We start from the raw sequence: 18723 nt of genomic DNA on the forward strand, positions 1-18723 counted from the left end.
AGGCTTTTTTTCACGTGACTTATTGTAGATTTGCCGCAAATGATATTAACTACTTAACTGGAAAGTATAGGCATTGTACATTGAACAGTTGTTTGAAAAAGTGACACACACATAATCAGCGTTACAGGACCAAATTCTAATCCGGATCGGTTTCCGTGTTCTTTTCCAACGATAGCTGCGCCGGATCAGTAATCCCAACCGGAACGCATACATCATCGGAAGTTCACACTGCTCCACAATCCTATGGTCAGTGACAAACCACAAGCCTGGTAAAAGGAACACACTACACTATACTCGACTTGAGTCAAGTCAGTTCCCGCGTGATCGGCGCCGATTGCGCACGTACACACCGCGTTCCGATTGAGACATTCGAATCTCGAATACCCGCCAAAAGTATCTTTTAAACTTTTTAAAAAGAAAACTCAACTGTGATTTGAAATTTAACGTTCCAAATTAGAATTCGTTTTTTATTTGTGGACAGCTTTTTTTGGCAAAGTAAACAGTTCGTTTAGTTTTTACGATTGCGTGAAGGCGTAACAAGGACAATAAAGGTAAACCTTATCATATTACTAGATTTAGACTAACTTTACATAACCGTATCCACTAAAAGCATTTTATTTCAACTTTGTAGTAGTAGTATTTTTTTTTAATGCCGGTATGTGCGTAAAATTCAATGTCATTTTCGGAGTAGGCTTGTAATTGAATGGCTTATATACCTAAATAGGTTATAATAGGTATTATTATAAGTAGTTGTAAGTTTAAAAGTGTTTTTATCATTATACAGTAGAACTGGGACAGCCTTGAGGTTGACGGCAATATTTACGCAAACGTAGGCTTCTATCAAAACCAATGACATAACGCGACATCTTCGTTACCCGTCTTGTATTTTCTCTCAAAATTACCATAAAATGTCTAGCATTTTTTCGCTTAATCCCAAATGATTGCGTTTACCTTTATATTAAGAGTTATTTTCACTATTAAAAGTACATTTATATACGTAGTGTTCTTTTTTACATGTGCTCCTTTCTTCAAAGTTGCACCTACCTACATAGCTAAAGTCTAAAAATCTAAAGCCAATTTTAAATCCTACAAAGGCACGTACTTAATACATTACTTAATTATCAATTCTTTTACTAAATTCAAATCCTTTTATCCTCTGTTGGGATGTAGGGCTGGCATAACAGATCTCCACTCCTCACGAGCTTTTGCCGCCTCTGTAGCCAGTAATTTATTATTCTTATAATAAATTAATTATTATCATCATTATTTTTGTATGTCGTTTCCATATCTCGGGCCTATGGAGTCCCGGACTTTTGGAAGGCGTGCGTGCGCTTTAATCTAAATGAGGTGTGCATTATTATTATTATTAGGTATGTATGTCGTTTTCACATCTCGGGCCTGATGATGATGCGGTCAGGTACGCAGGATATATTAAGGTGCGCAGACGTTCGCGCAAAACGCAGGCGCACACACTCGTCTTACCCCTCCTTGGAAAACTGATCTTAACTGTTGTATCTCGGGCCTATGGAGTCCCAGACTTTATTATTTTATTGTAATTATGAATTACCTTAACTAAAATATGTAAGTGAGAATTGGAGGGTAAGAGAAAAGAATGGAAACTTCTCTTCAATATGAAATTTTATAGGTAGTGTAGATAAAATGAAACCTATATTTTTAGATTCCATGTTTCACATATTCAAAAACGTTATATAGTACTTTATGCAAGTCCCAGCTTTATATTAATAAAATTGTACTTATCTACTACATCTTATCTACGTGTCAAACAAGGCAATCTCATCGGATTTTTTGCGAGTCGAAACCCGGAAAATATTTAAGTACCGTCAACGGTTTTTTTTTCTTATCTACAATCGAAAGTGGCAATTAAAAGAAAACGTAAGTAAATACACGTCAATACTTTTCCTGGTGACCTTGTACGGTCGATGACCATTGACGAAATTATATCGCTATTTGTTATTCATACATACATAACACATAAACAGCCTACCTATACACGTCCCACTGCTGGGCACAGGCCTCCCCTCGATCAAACGGAGGGGGTATGGAGCATACTCCACGACGCTGCTCCACTGCGGGTTTGTGGAGGTGTTTGGGCTAGTAGTCCGGGACCAACGTATCGTGGCTTGCGAAGCACGGAATTATCTTAATTTTTTTGACAATCAGGTGATTCAAGCCTGCAATGACTGAAAACCAGCGCTGGATGGCGCCATAGCATGGCTCCATCGCAGCACAAGCTGAGCCATTTCCTTTTGCCCGTATTCGCAATATTCATTATTACCTAGTTCATATAGCAAATGTAAATTGTTACTGGCAATAAATTTATTTTATTCTTTATTCTTATTCTTCTTCTTCAATGTCCTTACCAAACAAAGGACAGGTTCACAAAGTGATATACATAAGATCACGCCTGTTTTCCGTTGGGGTAGGCAGTGACCACGGAATTCCACTTACTACGAGTACGATGACACACCACTTTCGCTTTGCAGTTTGTTATACCAGTACGTTACCTACCTATTTACCTTAATTTTTGACGACTTGAAGAGCGCTGAGGGATTTCTACGTATATTTTTGATATGCGATTATATCGGACAGAACAGTCCAGGGGAAAGAGAGCTGGCAACAAAAAGTTCCGAACGTCAACCCCAAACAATAGGGTAGTTTCGAACTGGTCAAATCAGTTAGTTTTTACTAAACGTCAAAGCACAAAAATACTATGGAATTTGTAAAAAAGCAACCTGTGACGTCATAGAAAACGTGACAAAATGTCGCAATTATTATTAAATTTTTCTTTGTTTAAAATTCATAGATAAGTTAAATAGAAAAAAGAAAACGTTATTAAAAATTGACACCTTCATTTCTACATTGTTTTAAGTTTACGCGGTTATTATCGTAATTAAAACACATAAGTCTCATATCCCCATTTAAACGTGGTAAGAACCCGTTATTGTGTGTTTTAACCTTCAATTCTGTCTTTATTTAGTAATCAGAGATTCATAATTTATCTTTGACCTAGGAAACTACCCAATTTGTGACAAATATTCATCTAAGACAACATAACATTATAGCATCACGACTATTCCCGAAAGGGTAAGCAAGAGTTGTATAGTAGGTAAATACACTTCTCGCCAACTAAGTTCAAATCCAAACCATTAACCAGGTCCTCTACTACATATCCTGGAAACCACGTCACACGAATTTCAAACGCGTAAAGAGTTGAATGGTTTAGATACCGCAATCCGGGATTCGAACCCGTGATACAACAATGCAAGTCCGTGCTTCGGAAGGCACGTTAAGTCGTTGGTCCCGGTTACTATTTACTGATGTAAGTAAGTTGTCGTTATATGAGCCATGTCAGGGGCTTTTGGCGGCTCAATAGTAACCCTGACACCAGGGTTCATGAGGTTGGTACTCCACCTCACAACCCACACGATAGAAGAGAAGACAGTGCGAGTCACTTGTTTTCCGAACAGGGCTGTTTCAAGACTTTTGAGATATTATCTATTAGAAACCTACGGTCACGAGCATTAATATGTATACACTATTACACATGTCACATTAACTTTTTTGACAAATTGAACTGTAAGTCTCACTAAATGTCAAATATGTTAGTGCGACAGAGTCCTAAAGTGGGTATATTATATTGCTCATGATGAAAATGAAGGTAAATCAATCTATGAAAGGAAGCCTACCACGTTGAAATTTATAAAAATAATGTTTCTACTTTATGTAAGTAGCTTAAAAATTTTAAACAAAAAAGATTTTACACCTTCAATGACACTTAGGATCTTTTTTAAGAACGGAACCCTTATAGGATCGCTTTGTTGTCCTTCCGTCTGTCCATCAAGACCTTGTTTATATGTATTACAGTTTGCATCAAATATCTCCTATTGATATTTACAAACTAATAAAACACATTCTCTGTTCAGGTTTTTATATGCCTTTAACAAGCGTTATTTATGTATCAGGACGTCAGTCCCGGACCTACCTTTATAGATTGTTACTGAAATTGGATCTCGTAAATAATTATCTCGGGTAAGATAATAAATAACATGATATATAAAATCAGCTACAAAGTAGTAACTACGTCAGCATTGGTAAATAAATTAACAAAACTCTTTGATAACATTTTTGGTATCCTGTTTTTCGTAGAGCCCAAAAATAGAGGAACTTTCCTCAAAAAAAAAAATAGCGTTGTACAGTTTTTCCTTCGTTTAACTTTCTAATTTCACGGATAACAGATATATGCATCTTTTATCATGTTTTTGGGTATAAATGATGACCCTTTTTACTACACCCAGGCACAATTTTTACATCTTCCACCCATTATTATTCTGATCAGAATAAAGAGAAGCAATATTGGTAGCAACATAACTCTATACATAATATGAGCCAAATATCAAGGAACAATTATTTTTATATATGCTTCTCCCATTACATTGTATTTTGGAATAAGGATGTACCCGAACAATGAGAAAATAGTTAATTATCACGTTAAAGCTATACAACGCCGTCTATATTGCTTTTGATGAGAGTCCCTCATTTCAGAAGTATGTACATGCTACACTTGATTGTCAATCAAAGCAAAGAGTTTGATTGCCACTTCCAAACATGTTATAGATTAGACTAGCTTTTGCCCGCGACTTCGTCCGCGTGGCGTGTTATAAAAGAGAGATCTTTGTGTGTGTGTGGGAGTGCATGTCGAAGCATCTAACTTATGCAGTTTAGATTTTTTCATACAACATTTTTTCCCGCTACCTTCCGTTCCCGTGGGAATTTTGCAATATCCTGTTGCAACTAAGCTTTAAGTTTACTGAGGTACCTGCATGCCAAATTTCAAGCGTCTAACTTAAGTGGTTTAGATTTTTCATACAAAAGAATTTTCCCGCTAATTCCCGTTTCCGTGGGAATTTCGGGAATTCCATTCTTAATGCACCTCTACGGGACCTAAGCTAAGTCCCTTCCAAATTTCGAGTGCCTACGTTTAGCCGTTAAGGCTGTGCGTTGATATGTCAGTTAGTGAGTCAGTCAGTTTCTTCTTTTATACATTTAGACTAAGCATACGGATGTTATAATAGTTAAGTTACTTAATTCTGTACCAAATATTTCTTCATTACAGTCCAATTATGTACTTAACGTTGCATATTCGACGTCACTAATTAACGAGATCTTACTAATCGTGAGAACCATCCCTCGTGACTTTTGAACGTACTGTTATAAAATTAATGTGTGTTCCATTAAATTTTACGATAACGATATGCGTTTATGTATAAATGTAACACGTTAGATGCTATAAATGATACCTACTTTCCATTCAAGAGTGCAAGAGGCGATTTAATAGCGCAATATGTCTAGGTAACTGACAGAATTAGGCCGCTCTCAATGTAAAATGCGTTCATGCCAAACTTAAGTGATTAATAAAATATTTAGTTTAACGCACGTTTTCGTTTGGTTGTTTGATACGTCGATGTTATGTCCTATTTAAGAATATGAACGTATTATTGTCACCAGGGTTGATGAGGTTGGTAATCCACCACCTAACCCACACGATAAGAAGACATTATAGATGCTTGATAGTCGATCTCTATAACATAACATAAATACTTTATTGCACAAACAGGAAAAAACAAAATACAACACGAAAGAGAAATATAATGAATATAAAAGGCGGCCTTATTGCTAAGTAACAATCTCTTCCAGGCAACCTTTAAGTATAGGAGATATTACGTTTTTAATGAATTTCTTATTTTTTTTACTAGTTCTGGATTTAGGGCCACTGCAACATGTAGATACAGAGCTGTTGTGGTGCCATAATATTCCCTATTGTTAAAATTATCAACAAAATGATGAATGGACACAGTTGGCTCGACCATTACAGACGGCGATACGACTCCACCACCTATGGTGTTGGTCTAACAGAAAGCATGGGTATTCCTCGCGATAGATTTACCTCTGACTACCCCGATTGGGATATAGTCGTGAGCTTAAGTTATCTTAAAATGACAAATTGGGCTCCTTAAATTTCTTATTTATCTCAATAAGTTAGTGTAAGTGTGTGTTTGGACCTGTGGTAGCCTAGTTGCTAGAACGCTTGCCTCTCACTTTGAGGTCGCCGTTTCGAATCCAGCACAGGCTTAAAGCAATAATTGTCGAATGTATTTTCGAATTCATGTTTGGATCATAAATAATTATCACGTGCTCAGCGGTGAAGGAAAACATCGTGAGGAAACCCACATTCCCGAGAAATGCATTCGGAGGTAGACCTAACCTGTATTGGGCTGGTTTTTCCTTCGCTGGTTTGAAGGTCAGATAAGCAGTCGCTTCTGTAAAAAACCCGACCTGTCAAATCGTCAAGTTAGGTAAGCGGAACGTGTGAACAACGGGATAATACTAGAAAGATGATAATGTATGGTGAAGTGGGTGTCAAAGTAAGAGGAATTATTACTGTCGGAGTCAGCCTATAAAATCCAAATATATGTTCCGATCTTCATAAAATTTCGGTCTAGATTCTAGATAAAATGAAAATTGCCATTGCTAAGGGGATGAAGTGTTTGAAAGCTAAGAACAGCCTGGAATCAAACAAAAAAGCTGATACGTGTTGGCTTAGCTAATTCACTACCCGGTACCTTTCAGACTGAAGTCTGATCTGCATACCAGACTGAGCTATTGTCATAAATTGATTTAGAGTATTAAAAAAAAAACAATTCGGAACAACACTCACGGCCACTGGCATTCCATCGACAGCCGCGGCAAGGTCGTTATTTTGCTCAGTCGAATTTGCAAAAAAGTCTTATGTAATTACATGATATAAATGCAATTTTCGACTAATTAGAGCAATGCCAGAGGAAAAACTTTGGTCATTATTAGCATATTAACATTGAATTCAAAAGCCTCTGCTTGTAATTTGCGCGTGAATTGGTCTCTATATGCCTCACATTACTTAGTCATTTAAGAGCCACACTCTTGTAGGTTTAGTATTCTCCATGCTACTTTTTTTATGGAAAAATAGGGCAGTGGTTTCCCTCTTGCCTTCCGCCCAAACCAAATTCTATACCTACCGAACTAGTTTTTTTTTTTTGTGAATTAACAATAATTATGAGACTATGAGACTTGGTTAGGGGAGTTTCAGCTGGATATAATATGATCCACGCAGAATATTTTATTGTTGTCTGCCGTACGCAATAATAATAATAATTAACTTCCGTTAGATAAAAAAGTTTATCTTGAACGTGACTTATTGTAGATTATTCTCGGATGGTAATAACTACTTGGCCGGACAGATGGGGACGACTGAGGACTCTCACCCGGTACAAAATTCAAGGCAGGCCTGAGGGTGCCAAAATAGTGTATCAGTATAGTAATAAGCGGGAATCCGTAGTCTCTGCCTACTCCATTGGATAATAGGCGTGATCTTTATGTAATTAATTCAGTATTCTTCTTCTTCTATCGTGTGGGTTGTGAGGTGAATCACCAACCTCATCAATCCTGGTCTCAGGGCCATATTATTGAGCCCCCAAAGGCCCCTGACTTGGCTCATGTAACGATTACTCACATCAGTATGTATTAACCGGAACCAACGTCTTAACGTGCCTTCCGAAGCACGGATAACCTTCTTTTCGGACAATAAGTTTAAAGAATCATTATTCTCAATAAGAATACAAATTCACTTACTTGAGAGCCTATAATGTCCTAACTAAACTAGGGGTCACAAAGTGACTTTTGTGATTTGCCTTCACCGAGATTCGAAACCGGGGCCTTTGGATCGTGAGCCCAACCACTGGACCACAGAGTATGTCGTTATAACATAAAAAAACAGCCTAAATACAATGGTCTCTTTATTAATTACTAAGTGTAGCATTATCTAACATTACCTACAGCCATTAATAAACTTTTTGGCGCGTGCTATTTTTTTCTCTGGTGTCAGTTGCCATAGCAACACATAATATACTTGTTTTTTACGCAAATTGTACTTACGAGATAATTTTTATTACAGTTGTAACGTGTGACATGACGTAAAACATTTTTCTTAAACTTAGTACATACTAGGTAGGTATTTATTTATACATAGTACGTTTATAAGCACTAAACCTTTTTTTTGGCGTGACTTATTGTAGATTTGCCGCAGATGGCATTAACTACTTGGCCGGACAAATGGGGAGCGCTGAAGGCTCTCACCCGGTACAACGTTTAAGACAACAGGCCATAGTCGCGTCGTCTGAGAGGAAAACATTTTGAAAGAATTAATCGACCCTAGTGGGTCGACAGCGATAAGCGCTGATTGAGGGAAAGCCTTAACCACTGAATTTGACTTTATGAATTTGAATACAATCCATGTTTGGATCATAGATCATTGTTATCACATGCTTTTTTATACCTGTATTTATTTCTAACAGCATACTACGGCTAATGGGATATTTAAAATGAAGAAAGAATTAAAATAAATAAAATATTTATAACTTAAAAAGAACATTTAATTTCTATGATCTACAAAATTTAAATTCAAATCTCGACTAATCAATATTGCAAATGACAGCAAACTTTAGTCAAGAATCCACACAATATCGTGTCCTACAATGTCCAAAGCTTGTTGCCTTATGTCAACACCATGGTACTAGTCTCAAGGCATACTAATATATTCAAATTAAATACAATATATTGACAGTTAACACTGACATTTAGAATAGGTGGATAAAGATCGATTGGGTGCCGGCTGTTATTTATTCGCAGAACCTATTTCGTTTGGCTGACTTACCTCACTTTTCTGGACACCTAACTTACATACATACTGGTGCTAATTCCTGTAAATACCATCTAATTTTATTTTAAGTTATATCTGTCATTTTCTTATCCGCCGAAAAGGAAAGGGACGGGTAATCGACAAGCATAAAATTTATGGAACACACGTCAATTTTAAGCACAAATCTAAACCAACCGTCTAAAAATTTTACATCCGTCAATAACCCGACACAGTTAAGTAGACAGCACGTCAAACGGATTGCATACCAGCGACGTACCTTTTGATTCGCCCGGGTTATTCATTCATTCATTCATTCTTCCTAAAATTAAGAGCTGTGAATCATCCGTCCCTTTCCTTTTCGACGGATATGAAAATGACGGATATAACTTAAAACAAAATTAGGCGGTGTCTGCAGGAATCGGGGCCACTGTTAGATAGGAGAATCGATCGACCTAATCTCGACTGATACATCACTATAATAATGAACGTCACAACACTAGCTTACGTACTTTGACAGATATATTGTTACTTCTAGAAATATAATAGATAAGATAGATAGGTAGATAGATAAAATCAGTAACCACTAATTGTACTGAACTGGGGGGTTAAAATGGCGATTTGACATTTGAAATTTGACATTGGCGCATATATAAGGAAGTGCGCAATGCAAACAAATATCAAATTGCAATATTGCTTTCTTAGATGAATTGCTTCGATGTGGCCATTTTAACCCCCCTGGTCGTTCTGTCTAATAATACAGACTAGCGGACGCCCGCGACTTCGTCTGCGTGGATTTCGGTAAGAATTTACGATTTGTTAAATGATTAAATTTAGGATACAGACTCTAAATTTAATAATTAAAAAAAATGTTTAAATGTTTTATTATTATCGTTTATAGACCAATCACTACACAGACATAATTATAAGCCTGGCTTTTTTGTAGGACCATATAAAATAAACATTTCCATCATAATATGATGCAAAATGATATTCTCATTACATTACATAATTATGTGTAACGGTTTTGTCAGCGCACGCCAGAATTGCTTGCAGATGGTAGATTTTTTCCTACTTACTTGACACTTGTCATATTTTTGTCAAATGACACAGTATTATAATAAATTGTAGTCTATGTGTTATTCTGATGTATAAGCTACATTATAGCAAAGTTTCATTAAAATCCATTCGTAGTTTTTGCGTCAGGGTATTACTTAATGATATCGTTTTTCAAATAACTAGTAGGTCAATTCAATTCCCATGCGACAGTGTAAACGTATGTTCCATTAACCCATTATCGATTTGAATTAAAAAGAGAAATTAAGTTGTATTACCTAAACGATTTTTGTAGCAATTTATCAGTGCTAGCTAATTGAAACTTACAAACTCATGTCATGAAAAATTTTGGCCTCTATAGTGATTCGGATCCTGCGTAGAAAAGTCGCTTGTATACTCGGAGACGTAAAAAGGAACGTGGTGGACGCATTAGGGTAGCTAACTTTATAAAGGTTAGCTAACGCTTTAAAAGTACCTAGGTTTACGAAGTTTTATGTCCTAGTGAGATAGGGCTAAAAGTTCTTCATATGTTTCTTCTCTCTCTCTCTTTCTCTCTCTCCTTGGTATTTATTATTCCCATCTGATGGTGGGGTCTACCTTCTTCTTCTTCATATGTTTCTAGTATTTTTTTCATTTGTATTTACCTCTGTTAAGTGCTATCATTTATTCTGTGCCTCTGTCCACATTTGTCACAATAATTTAGTATTACCTACGAAACTAATTTCTTAAAAAATCTTCAACTGCATTTTAAGTACGTGCTTGCTGTTCCCACGGCTGCGCGCGCGTCGTGATCTAGATGCACTTCGGCGATAGCGGCGACGTGCGCAGTGACACGAGTGTTGCCAAAATTATGCGAGTTTTCCAACCGTATTGAGGAAAAGGATCTTAATTTTAAATACTGCAATTATAGTTTCACGTGATATTTAAAAAATATATCGTCGGATTTTCACTTTGAAAATGGAATTTAGAAATAGGCTGACTGTAAGGTTGAAGAAAAAATGTTAATTACGCTACGGCAAGACTGGGTTTGGTTTGATCTTGAAATGTTTTTCCTACTTACTTGTTTTGTTCTAGTTCTTCTATTAATAAAAAAAAACTATACTAGGTTGCCTGGAAGAAATTGCTGCATGAGCAATAAGGCCGCCTGTTGTGCTTTTCTGTATATGCTGTCCTTATCTCTGTATTTTGTGTCCATTGTCCTCAATAAAGTATTTTATCTATCTATCTATAATAAGACTTTCAAATTACTTATATCAGAAGCAGAAGTTATTACTTACATTAGGGAACATTTTAAATAAAATTTCGCGCATAGATATAGGTACAAGTTGTAAATTCAGCGTTCCTTAAAAAACGATGTTTACTCACTAAGTAAACAAAAAACATTCAAGTTGAATGTAAAGGCTACTCGCAACGGAAACATACATCTCCGCTTAATTAGCGCCGGAATTCGACAATTCCTTATTACCCCTGAGTCACCCACGCAACACTCTTGCGCATAAAATATTTCAACATCAATTTATGTCCAATAATATATCGACATTTATATGCAAAATTATTACTTTCACACAGCCAATCTGCGCTTATCTAAAAGGTTTTTTTTAAAAACTGTAATGGTTTTATTAATAAGAAATAATTGTAGTAAAGAAATGGTTGATTTATTCCCTTGTAAATGCCAATTAGTGCTTGTATCAGCCTTGGTTTTTAGTGCACTTTCTCAGAACTATATTTAATATCCGTGTATGACTAACATACTTACTTGTAATTTTTGTAAATAAATTCATGACATATGTGTTTTCCTGAATGGTCTTAGTCAAAAACTACATAAAAGAGTAATCTATCTAATACTAACTCTTATTTCAATGTTTTGAAATGAATACAACGTCGATTTTAAATTTGGAATTCGCAAAGATTATCGATTACAATTTTATAAACGTGAAAGGAATTATTTTCTGTCTGCAACCTTTTCGAACCGGCGCGGCGTTCCCCATGTCGGAAGCAAGCCGATGACACGTACGTTCTCAAAATTCCCGCTTTTGATTTCCCTATAAATAAATAATGATACCCCTATAAATAAATAAATAAAAATAGATAAACCCGGACACTCGATACAAAAATCTCATTCTTACCATGTTACGTAACGCGTAAACGCGAGAGAGACAAAGTCCGCGCACTCTTCCTCCTTACTCCTTAGCAACTTACGACCATTTAAGACTGAATTCAAATTATTTATTTCAGATTAATATCCATAATTATAAGTACATTACATTAGATTACTTTATTAAAATTTAATTATATAAAATCATAAATAAAATATAATTAATAAAAATTAAATAAAATACAATACATTGGTGCCCATTCGGGTGCACACAAACTTAACCCAATTTTAGTTCGACAGCTCTTAAATGAGTGCCGTCCTGCACTTACAATAAGTGCAAGAAAGGGATAGAACTAAAATAAGACCCAGAAGGGATGAGGTCGGCGTCCGATACGAATTGGTGCGGGGCAGTGAGTTACCGTTCTATACGTAATATTACTCTTTATTCTATGCTATTAGTTTGTACGGCAGGACCTTGTGGCGGATTGTGATTGTCCAATTACTCACTAAGCCCGAGTAAACGGCCGATATATTAACTGCGACTATTTGTCACCAAATCTAGTACCTACAGCGAATGCTCTAGTTTCAGACCGACTATAAAATCGGTGAAGGGAATTCTTGGTTGGTTTATTGTCTTGTGTAGGAATAGACTTGGAATCTAGAATGAATTATACGAAAATCTACAGTTGGCCTTCTGTCTACTTTTTTAATGTTAACTCAATCTCAAAAAGGTTCAGTAGGTAACATAAAACTATGAGTCGTCAATTTTTATATCAATATATTTTTTTCGAATGTGTCATCCGCCTAAAAGTACTGCAGCTGTAGTTATAGCCAAGGTTAAATAGCTGCAAGGAAAACCTTTTTTTTGATAATTTTGCTGCCTAATAAAGTCACTTGTGTTTAGAAATTAAAATAAAATTCAAAAAATAATAGTCTGCTAACTAGATGAATAGGTATTCAATGTTTATCAAGTTTTGTTATGTATATTTGTGTTGTCCGTTTGGATATTATTTATACATTCTGAGAGCAGTTTTTTCTATGAAGATATTCTGTAATGAAAACATGTTTTAACGTAGAAGTCTAAAAATAAGTGCACTTTGTAAGGACGCGCAACCAACTAATACTTCCTACTCTAAAATAAAATAAATATATTAACAGCAAATCAGCTAAGTATACTTTCGAACAATACATAACATGCTTCGAGCTAAACAATTGCATAAATTATTATGAGTTGCTACTTCCACAAAATTTATTTACGTTCAAATCAAACATTTACAATCTAATTACTGTAAATAACAAAATTACAATTATCTGTCATCATACGTTACAAGTACAAAATAACCCTTCATAAATTATATTCGCAGACACCTTTGCTATTGGATTTTCCCAATTCCGTATCCAAAAGATTCTCTCGAGTATCACGACTCGCCTTTCAAATAGTTTGCCATTTGTAGCAAGGATGCTCAGAGGGGAAACCCAGCCGTAAACAGCCAGACAATGCTTCGGAATCTCGCTTAATGTCACAACTATCCAATTAATCTCCAAAAGGAATGTTCCGGAACAACACGCCGATCGCCTGCTCACTATATACCATTTATGCACTCTATTTTTAGTAAACTACCCAATGAGTCAACGCAAAATCGTACCTTTATGAAAAAACACAAAGACCAAGGCATATAATTACTTTGTATTTGTGACCAACTAACACTAGAAAACAAGGTCAAGGTCTTTGCTATAGTAAACCAACATGTGCCGACGCTTAACATTCTTCTGTTTGTTTCAGACAAGCGACGTGTGTGAGGTGCTAGTGTAGTGTGAGTGCAGTGTGTGCCACAATGCGAAGACGGTCGCGCTAGACTGTCCCACGCTGCGTTATGCAACCGCGGCCGTAATACCACGTCTATTGACACAGTGGCTGACATTTCGCGCCAATGACTGGGTAAACTTTGTAGTAAACCAATGGCTTTGGCGAATTTCACGCTGGCGGCCGTCGCCCCCCCGACACTCGCGCCCACCACACCTGCTCCCCTACGAGTCGACTTCGACGATCTATTATACTCCCCTGATCAGCAACAGGACTACGCCCCACAGCCCGGCAATGAGCCGTTCACTGCGCCAAACTCAAACCAACAGAAAAGGTCAAAATTGCGGAAACGCGCCGGTGCCACCTACCTCCCTCCCCCAAACCAGTACACCCACTATCCGAGACACGACGACGTCCCACACAACCCTTACAATGGTCCGCTTCACACGCAAGTGTACCAGCAAAACCCGAGGCTCGATATTCAGATAGAAAACCACCGAGTGCAAGAGGTGAACCCACAGTATGATAACACGGGGCAGTATATACATGATCCGACCGGGGATTACGATTATGAGCAAAGGAGGTTAGAGCAGAGTGGCAGGAGGCCACCGTACAACCCGGGGTACGCGGAGGCGCCGTATGGTCCTGCCACAACCCCGTCGCCATCTAGTCGAGGTTTCGTAGGGAACACGAAACCGAATGTTAATTTCAATTTCGGGCCGACTACACAGGCTCCAGCGCAGCCTCGGCATAACGAACCTGTTCCTAAGACTGGCGGACCCACGAACAGTAACCAGCAGCCGCCCGACCGGCCGCGAGGGTTCACCAAGGTGGAGACTGGCAGCTCAGGAGGCAAGACTCAACTACACGCCGTCCTTGATTACGACGACGATTACTACGACGACGTTTCAGGCCCAGGTAAATAAAGCAATTTATTTTATTTCAAGGTGGTCGCCTGACAGTTAAATCCTGTATAAAATTATGCGGATTGAAATAAATTGGTAAAACCGCACGACAGACAGATCGTTATCCGCCAAATAGTCCAATTCACGTCTCGTTGGAGTTGTACCACGATCGGTACAATTACTTCCACTATCAGGCGGCAGGCATAGCCTTCGGTGTGGTTCAAGATTTAAGCGCGAACGACTTGACAGGCCACATTTTAATCTGTTCTTGCGAAGCGGATACTAAAATGTCAGCTTATGATATTTTTTTGCGTGCCGAAGCGCAAATAAAAAAAATCAACCACTCTGTTATAGTAATAGTTGTCCTTTTGCATTTCCTTGACTTTGGCAATAAGATCGTCGCCTACGCTTATCGATATTGAATGGTACCTTTCGATCGTAATAGCCTTTAATCTGGAAGTGGAGGCCTTCGATCGCTTTATGTTGGCGCCATTGAAACGGCAGACAATGGCCGGCTTGCTCCGGACGTTGATGCATAGACACGACTGTTGCACGCCGTCTTGCTAATGTGGTTTATAGGGACTCGTTTTATCGACGAAATACTGACCAATTACTTAAGATATACTTAAAGAAAATCTCCTAAGTAATTTACTAAAACGCAGACGAAAACAAACACAGAAACAAATGACAACTAATAAAATATCTGAGAGTGAGGAACTGTCAGGTTTTTAGCTTTACCACACCTTATTTGAAGAATTTACGTCTAGTAATTGGTCGTATGAAAGAGACAAGTCAGTTTTATCGCATACGATGTTATAAGTCCTAAATTCTTTCTCAAAGGTGCAGGTGGCAGTGAAAATATTTTTCAGAAAATTTCGCTTTTTGTTCCTGAAGTAACCATAATATGCACGCGAGTAATTTTTCCTTATCTTCTTTGTCGAAGACGATAGTTTTTCTTTTAGGTAATCGATGACATGTCAAAATATAAAAAATATTTTAAGTTTAACATACTTACTTAATTGTATTATTAAATAATTAAATTGCTTTTAGTATATTTTGTATTAAAATTTTAAATGGTGAAAATATTGTAGTTATTAAACGTAATTACTTATGTATGTGTACTTATGTAGTTTATGTTTGTGTAATTGCTATTTGAGAGGTACGTGCCCCTCACGCCGTACGCCGCACGCCTTGCAATCAGTAAAGTGCCGTTCCAAAAAAATGGCGAAAAATTTATGTAAAAAGTGTTTTTTATTACCTAATCTTTACGCAAATAGAATCAGAATACAAACATGAAAGAACAATTTGAAAAACAAAAGCAGCCAGTGTCCTTACTATTAAAGAGTTTTTACAACAGGAACGTTTCCACTTTGGAAACATTCCCGTGAACGGCACATTACTGCTTGAAATATATTTTATAATGTAGCACATGCCTCGCCACGAATATGAAGATACCTTGCGTGGCGTGCGGCGCATGGCTTGCGAGGCACTTCGTACTAAGTATATTCTTCAAATAAAAGACTGGTCCATCAATTTAGATAAATACCTACCTCATATACCTAACCTAACCCACGTATCTATTTGTGTTAAAGAAAGACATAATAAAACCACAACTCTTCACTAAATACCAATGCACGTAACATTATTAAGTGTAAAGGTACATATACTATGACAAGCTAACTACAGCCATCCAGTTCTTCTCAGACTTCTATACAGTCCCGTTTCTATCGAAAACTTTTTCAAATATATCTAAGACTAGGCAAATTACTTAACCAGCTGGTTTTGGAGTCATCAACATGAGTGCTTACATGCGAGCTGCCGATGAAATGTTCTCTTAAAAGCCTTAGACGACCTTGGTTTCACTTTCGAAGGTATACATTAACGCAACCGTACCGTTCTAACTGTTACTTTTTGGAACGGGTTCCTCGGAAATGTTCACGGGTGTTAAGTTGTTACGAAGATCCGATAGTTACGTGATAATGTACTAGGTACATTATGAGTTTGACTCAATACCATACTTTTTGCTGTGTATTTTACACGGATCATCTTACTTTCAGACAATCGGGTGACCAGCCTGTAATGTTCTAACCAAACCGGCTCATAAAGTGATTTTCTGATATGTCCCCACCGCATATTATGCTGAAATGTATTTATATGGTCGAAATCTAACCCGATTTTGTTATCATTAATGACAACTGTTATAAAGCTATTCAAATAGATATTCAAATTAACTGCGCCCAACCTTTGAACTAAATGCTTATTTAGAATGGATATTCTAATTTTGATTTTACCAAAATGTTTTTATTTAAATTCGAAAATGAAAGATGTTTTTTGCGACGATAATTGGTTTTCATTTATTCAGTCAGGCCTTCGTAGTTCGTTATGCAACAATATAAACAATATATTTGTTTAATCCAATAATTAACCTTAAAGGTGCAAAGACAATATTTGGTGCTAAACTACACATTAAATAGCATTTACCACAAAACGTTTAAATACAGCTACGCAAAAAGGTCATCTATTAAGGTTTGTTTTTGCTAACTTGTCACTTAGAGTTCGTCATATTAGGTACCTATATAAATCTTAAGAAGTTTTAAATACAATTTCAGAGATTTTCAAGGCAAAAGTGAAGACCCACTTTTTGAGTTTGAGTGCTCCTACCTTAGACCACATCGCTGTTTGAGTGGTCAAACAAATTCAAATTCAAAAATATCTTTATTCAGTAGGTAACATAGTTACACTTTGAATCGTCAATTTTTACATAACGAACGCCTCATCCGTCTAAAACTACTGCAGCTTCTCACAACCTGTATAGCCGGGGAAAAGAAGCTGCAAGAAAAATCTCGGCACAAACATACTCCAGTGTTTAAAAAAACTAAATGTAAGTAACTGCATGTTGGTTTCTGTTCACTACGCCAAGATCATTAGCCGTAACAGTTCCGGCCAAGTACTGTATGTTATATACGGAAAATAGAAAATAAGTGACGTAAAAATTGATGACGTAAGTTTGATCAAAATCTGTTCCAGCAACTATGACTGTCTTTACTCCATCCCTATATTCCTATTGGTGCTTATTATAGTGCACACATGTCATTTTTTGTCCGCCGAAAATGAAAGGGACGAGTAATCGATAGGCATAAAATTTATGGAACACACGCTACGTAAATTTTACTAAAATTTTATATTAGCCAATAATTCCCGATAGAATTAAGTTGATAGCACACGTCAAACGGGTTGCAGATCAGCTATTTTATTCAGTCGTCAATCATGCGTCCCTTTCCTTTTCGGCTGATAAGAAAATGACGGGTACCTATAACTTAAAATAAAATTAGGTGGATATCTGCAGGAATCGGGGCCATTATGTTGCTGCAATTTCTAAAGGCTTTATACCCACGTTGTGCCTGACCGAAAGGCGTTTATAGTCTAGATTTTATCTCCGCTGCACAGTTGACATATAAGTAGTTTATGTAAGAACAGGTGTGACGTAATTCATCTCGCAAGACCAAGAGAGGGGCAGATGAAGCGAGAAACGTGATATTTTTGCAGTATTAGGGCGGTGCCATACTGCGCCTGAAGATACGCGGTCACCGGTCAACGCAATCCATCGATTATGGATTTTAAATTTAAATCGAACGTCTTACGTCATTGTCGTTACGCCTTTGATTGAAGTAAGCGATTAACCTATAAAGTTAATTTTAAATTCGTAACTGGAATATCGAACTTTTATTTTTAAATAAATGTTTGTGACTGTGATACTCATATAATTTAACCTGTGATTCTAATGGTGATAAAAATAGACAAGCAAATAAGTGACTTACAAATGGATCTTTTTATAATTGTAGAGCTGTGAAATGACCTGTCTTTGTGGTGAGTAGGTTCTGAGAATGTTACTCATTAAAAGTGATAATTGCAGGAAAATAATAAGACTGCCATTAATGCTTTTTGATTGCATTTGTCACTTAAAGGCGTGATCTGAATGTGTTTACTTTGGCCTTTGACCATGACTGATGTACGTGCAATATTTGCTCATCTTGTGTTAAGTTTCCGTACAATACTGTAAGCAACTTTATAATGACTTTTACCATTATTAAGGTTTCTTTATATTATGGGCCGC

General features: G+C 36.9%; 1 protein-coding gene across 1 annotated transcript in view; it reads left to right on the top strand.

Annotated features, from left to right (window-relative positions):
- Positions 1 to 305: 305 nt before the first annotated feature.
- LOC126374084 (protein spaetzle 3) overlaps positions 306 to 18723 on the top strand; it is a 52016-nt gene continuing 33598 nt past the window's right edge. Inside the window, exons 1-2 of the mRNA XM_050020557.1 lie at positions 306 to 551; positions 13684 to 14622. Coding sequence (XP_049876514.1) covers positions 13860 to 14622 — 763 coding nt within the window. The 5' untranslated portion in view covers positions 306 to 551; positions 13684 to 13859. The remainder of the gene's footprint in view (positions 552 to 13683; positions 14623 to 18723) is intronic.

Source organism: Pectinophora gossypiella, chromosome 16 (assembly GCF_024362695.1).
Source record: "Pectinophora gossypiella chromosome 16, ilPecGoss1.1, whole genome shotgun sequence".
Classification (NCBI taxonomy): Eukaryota; Metazoa; Arthropoda; class Insecta; order Lepidoptera; family Gelechiidae; genus Pectinophora; species Pectinophora gossypiella.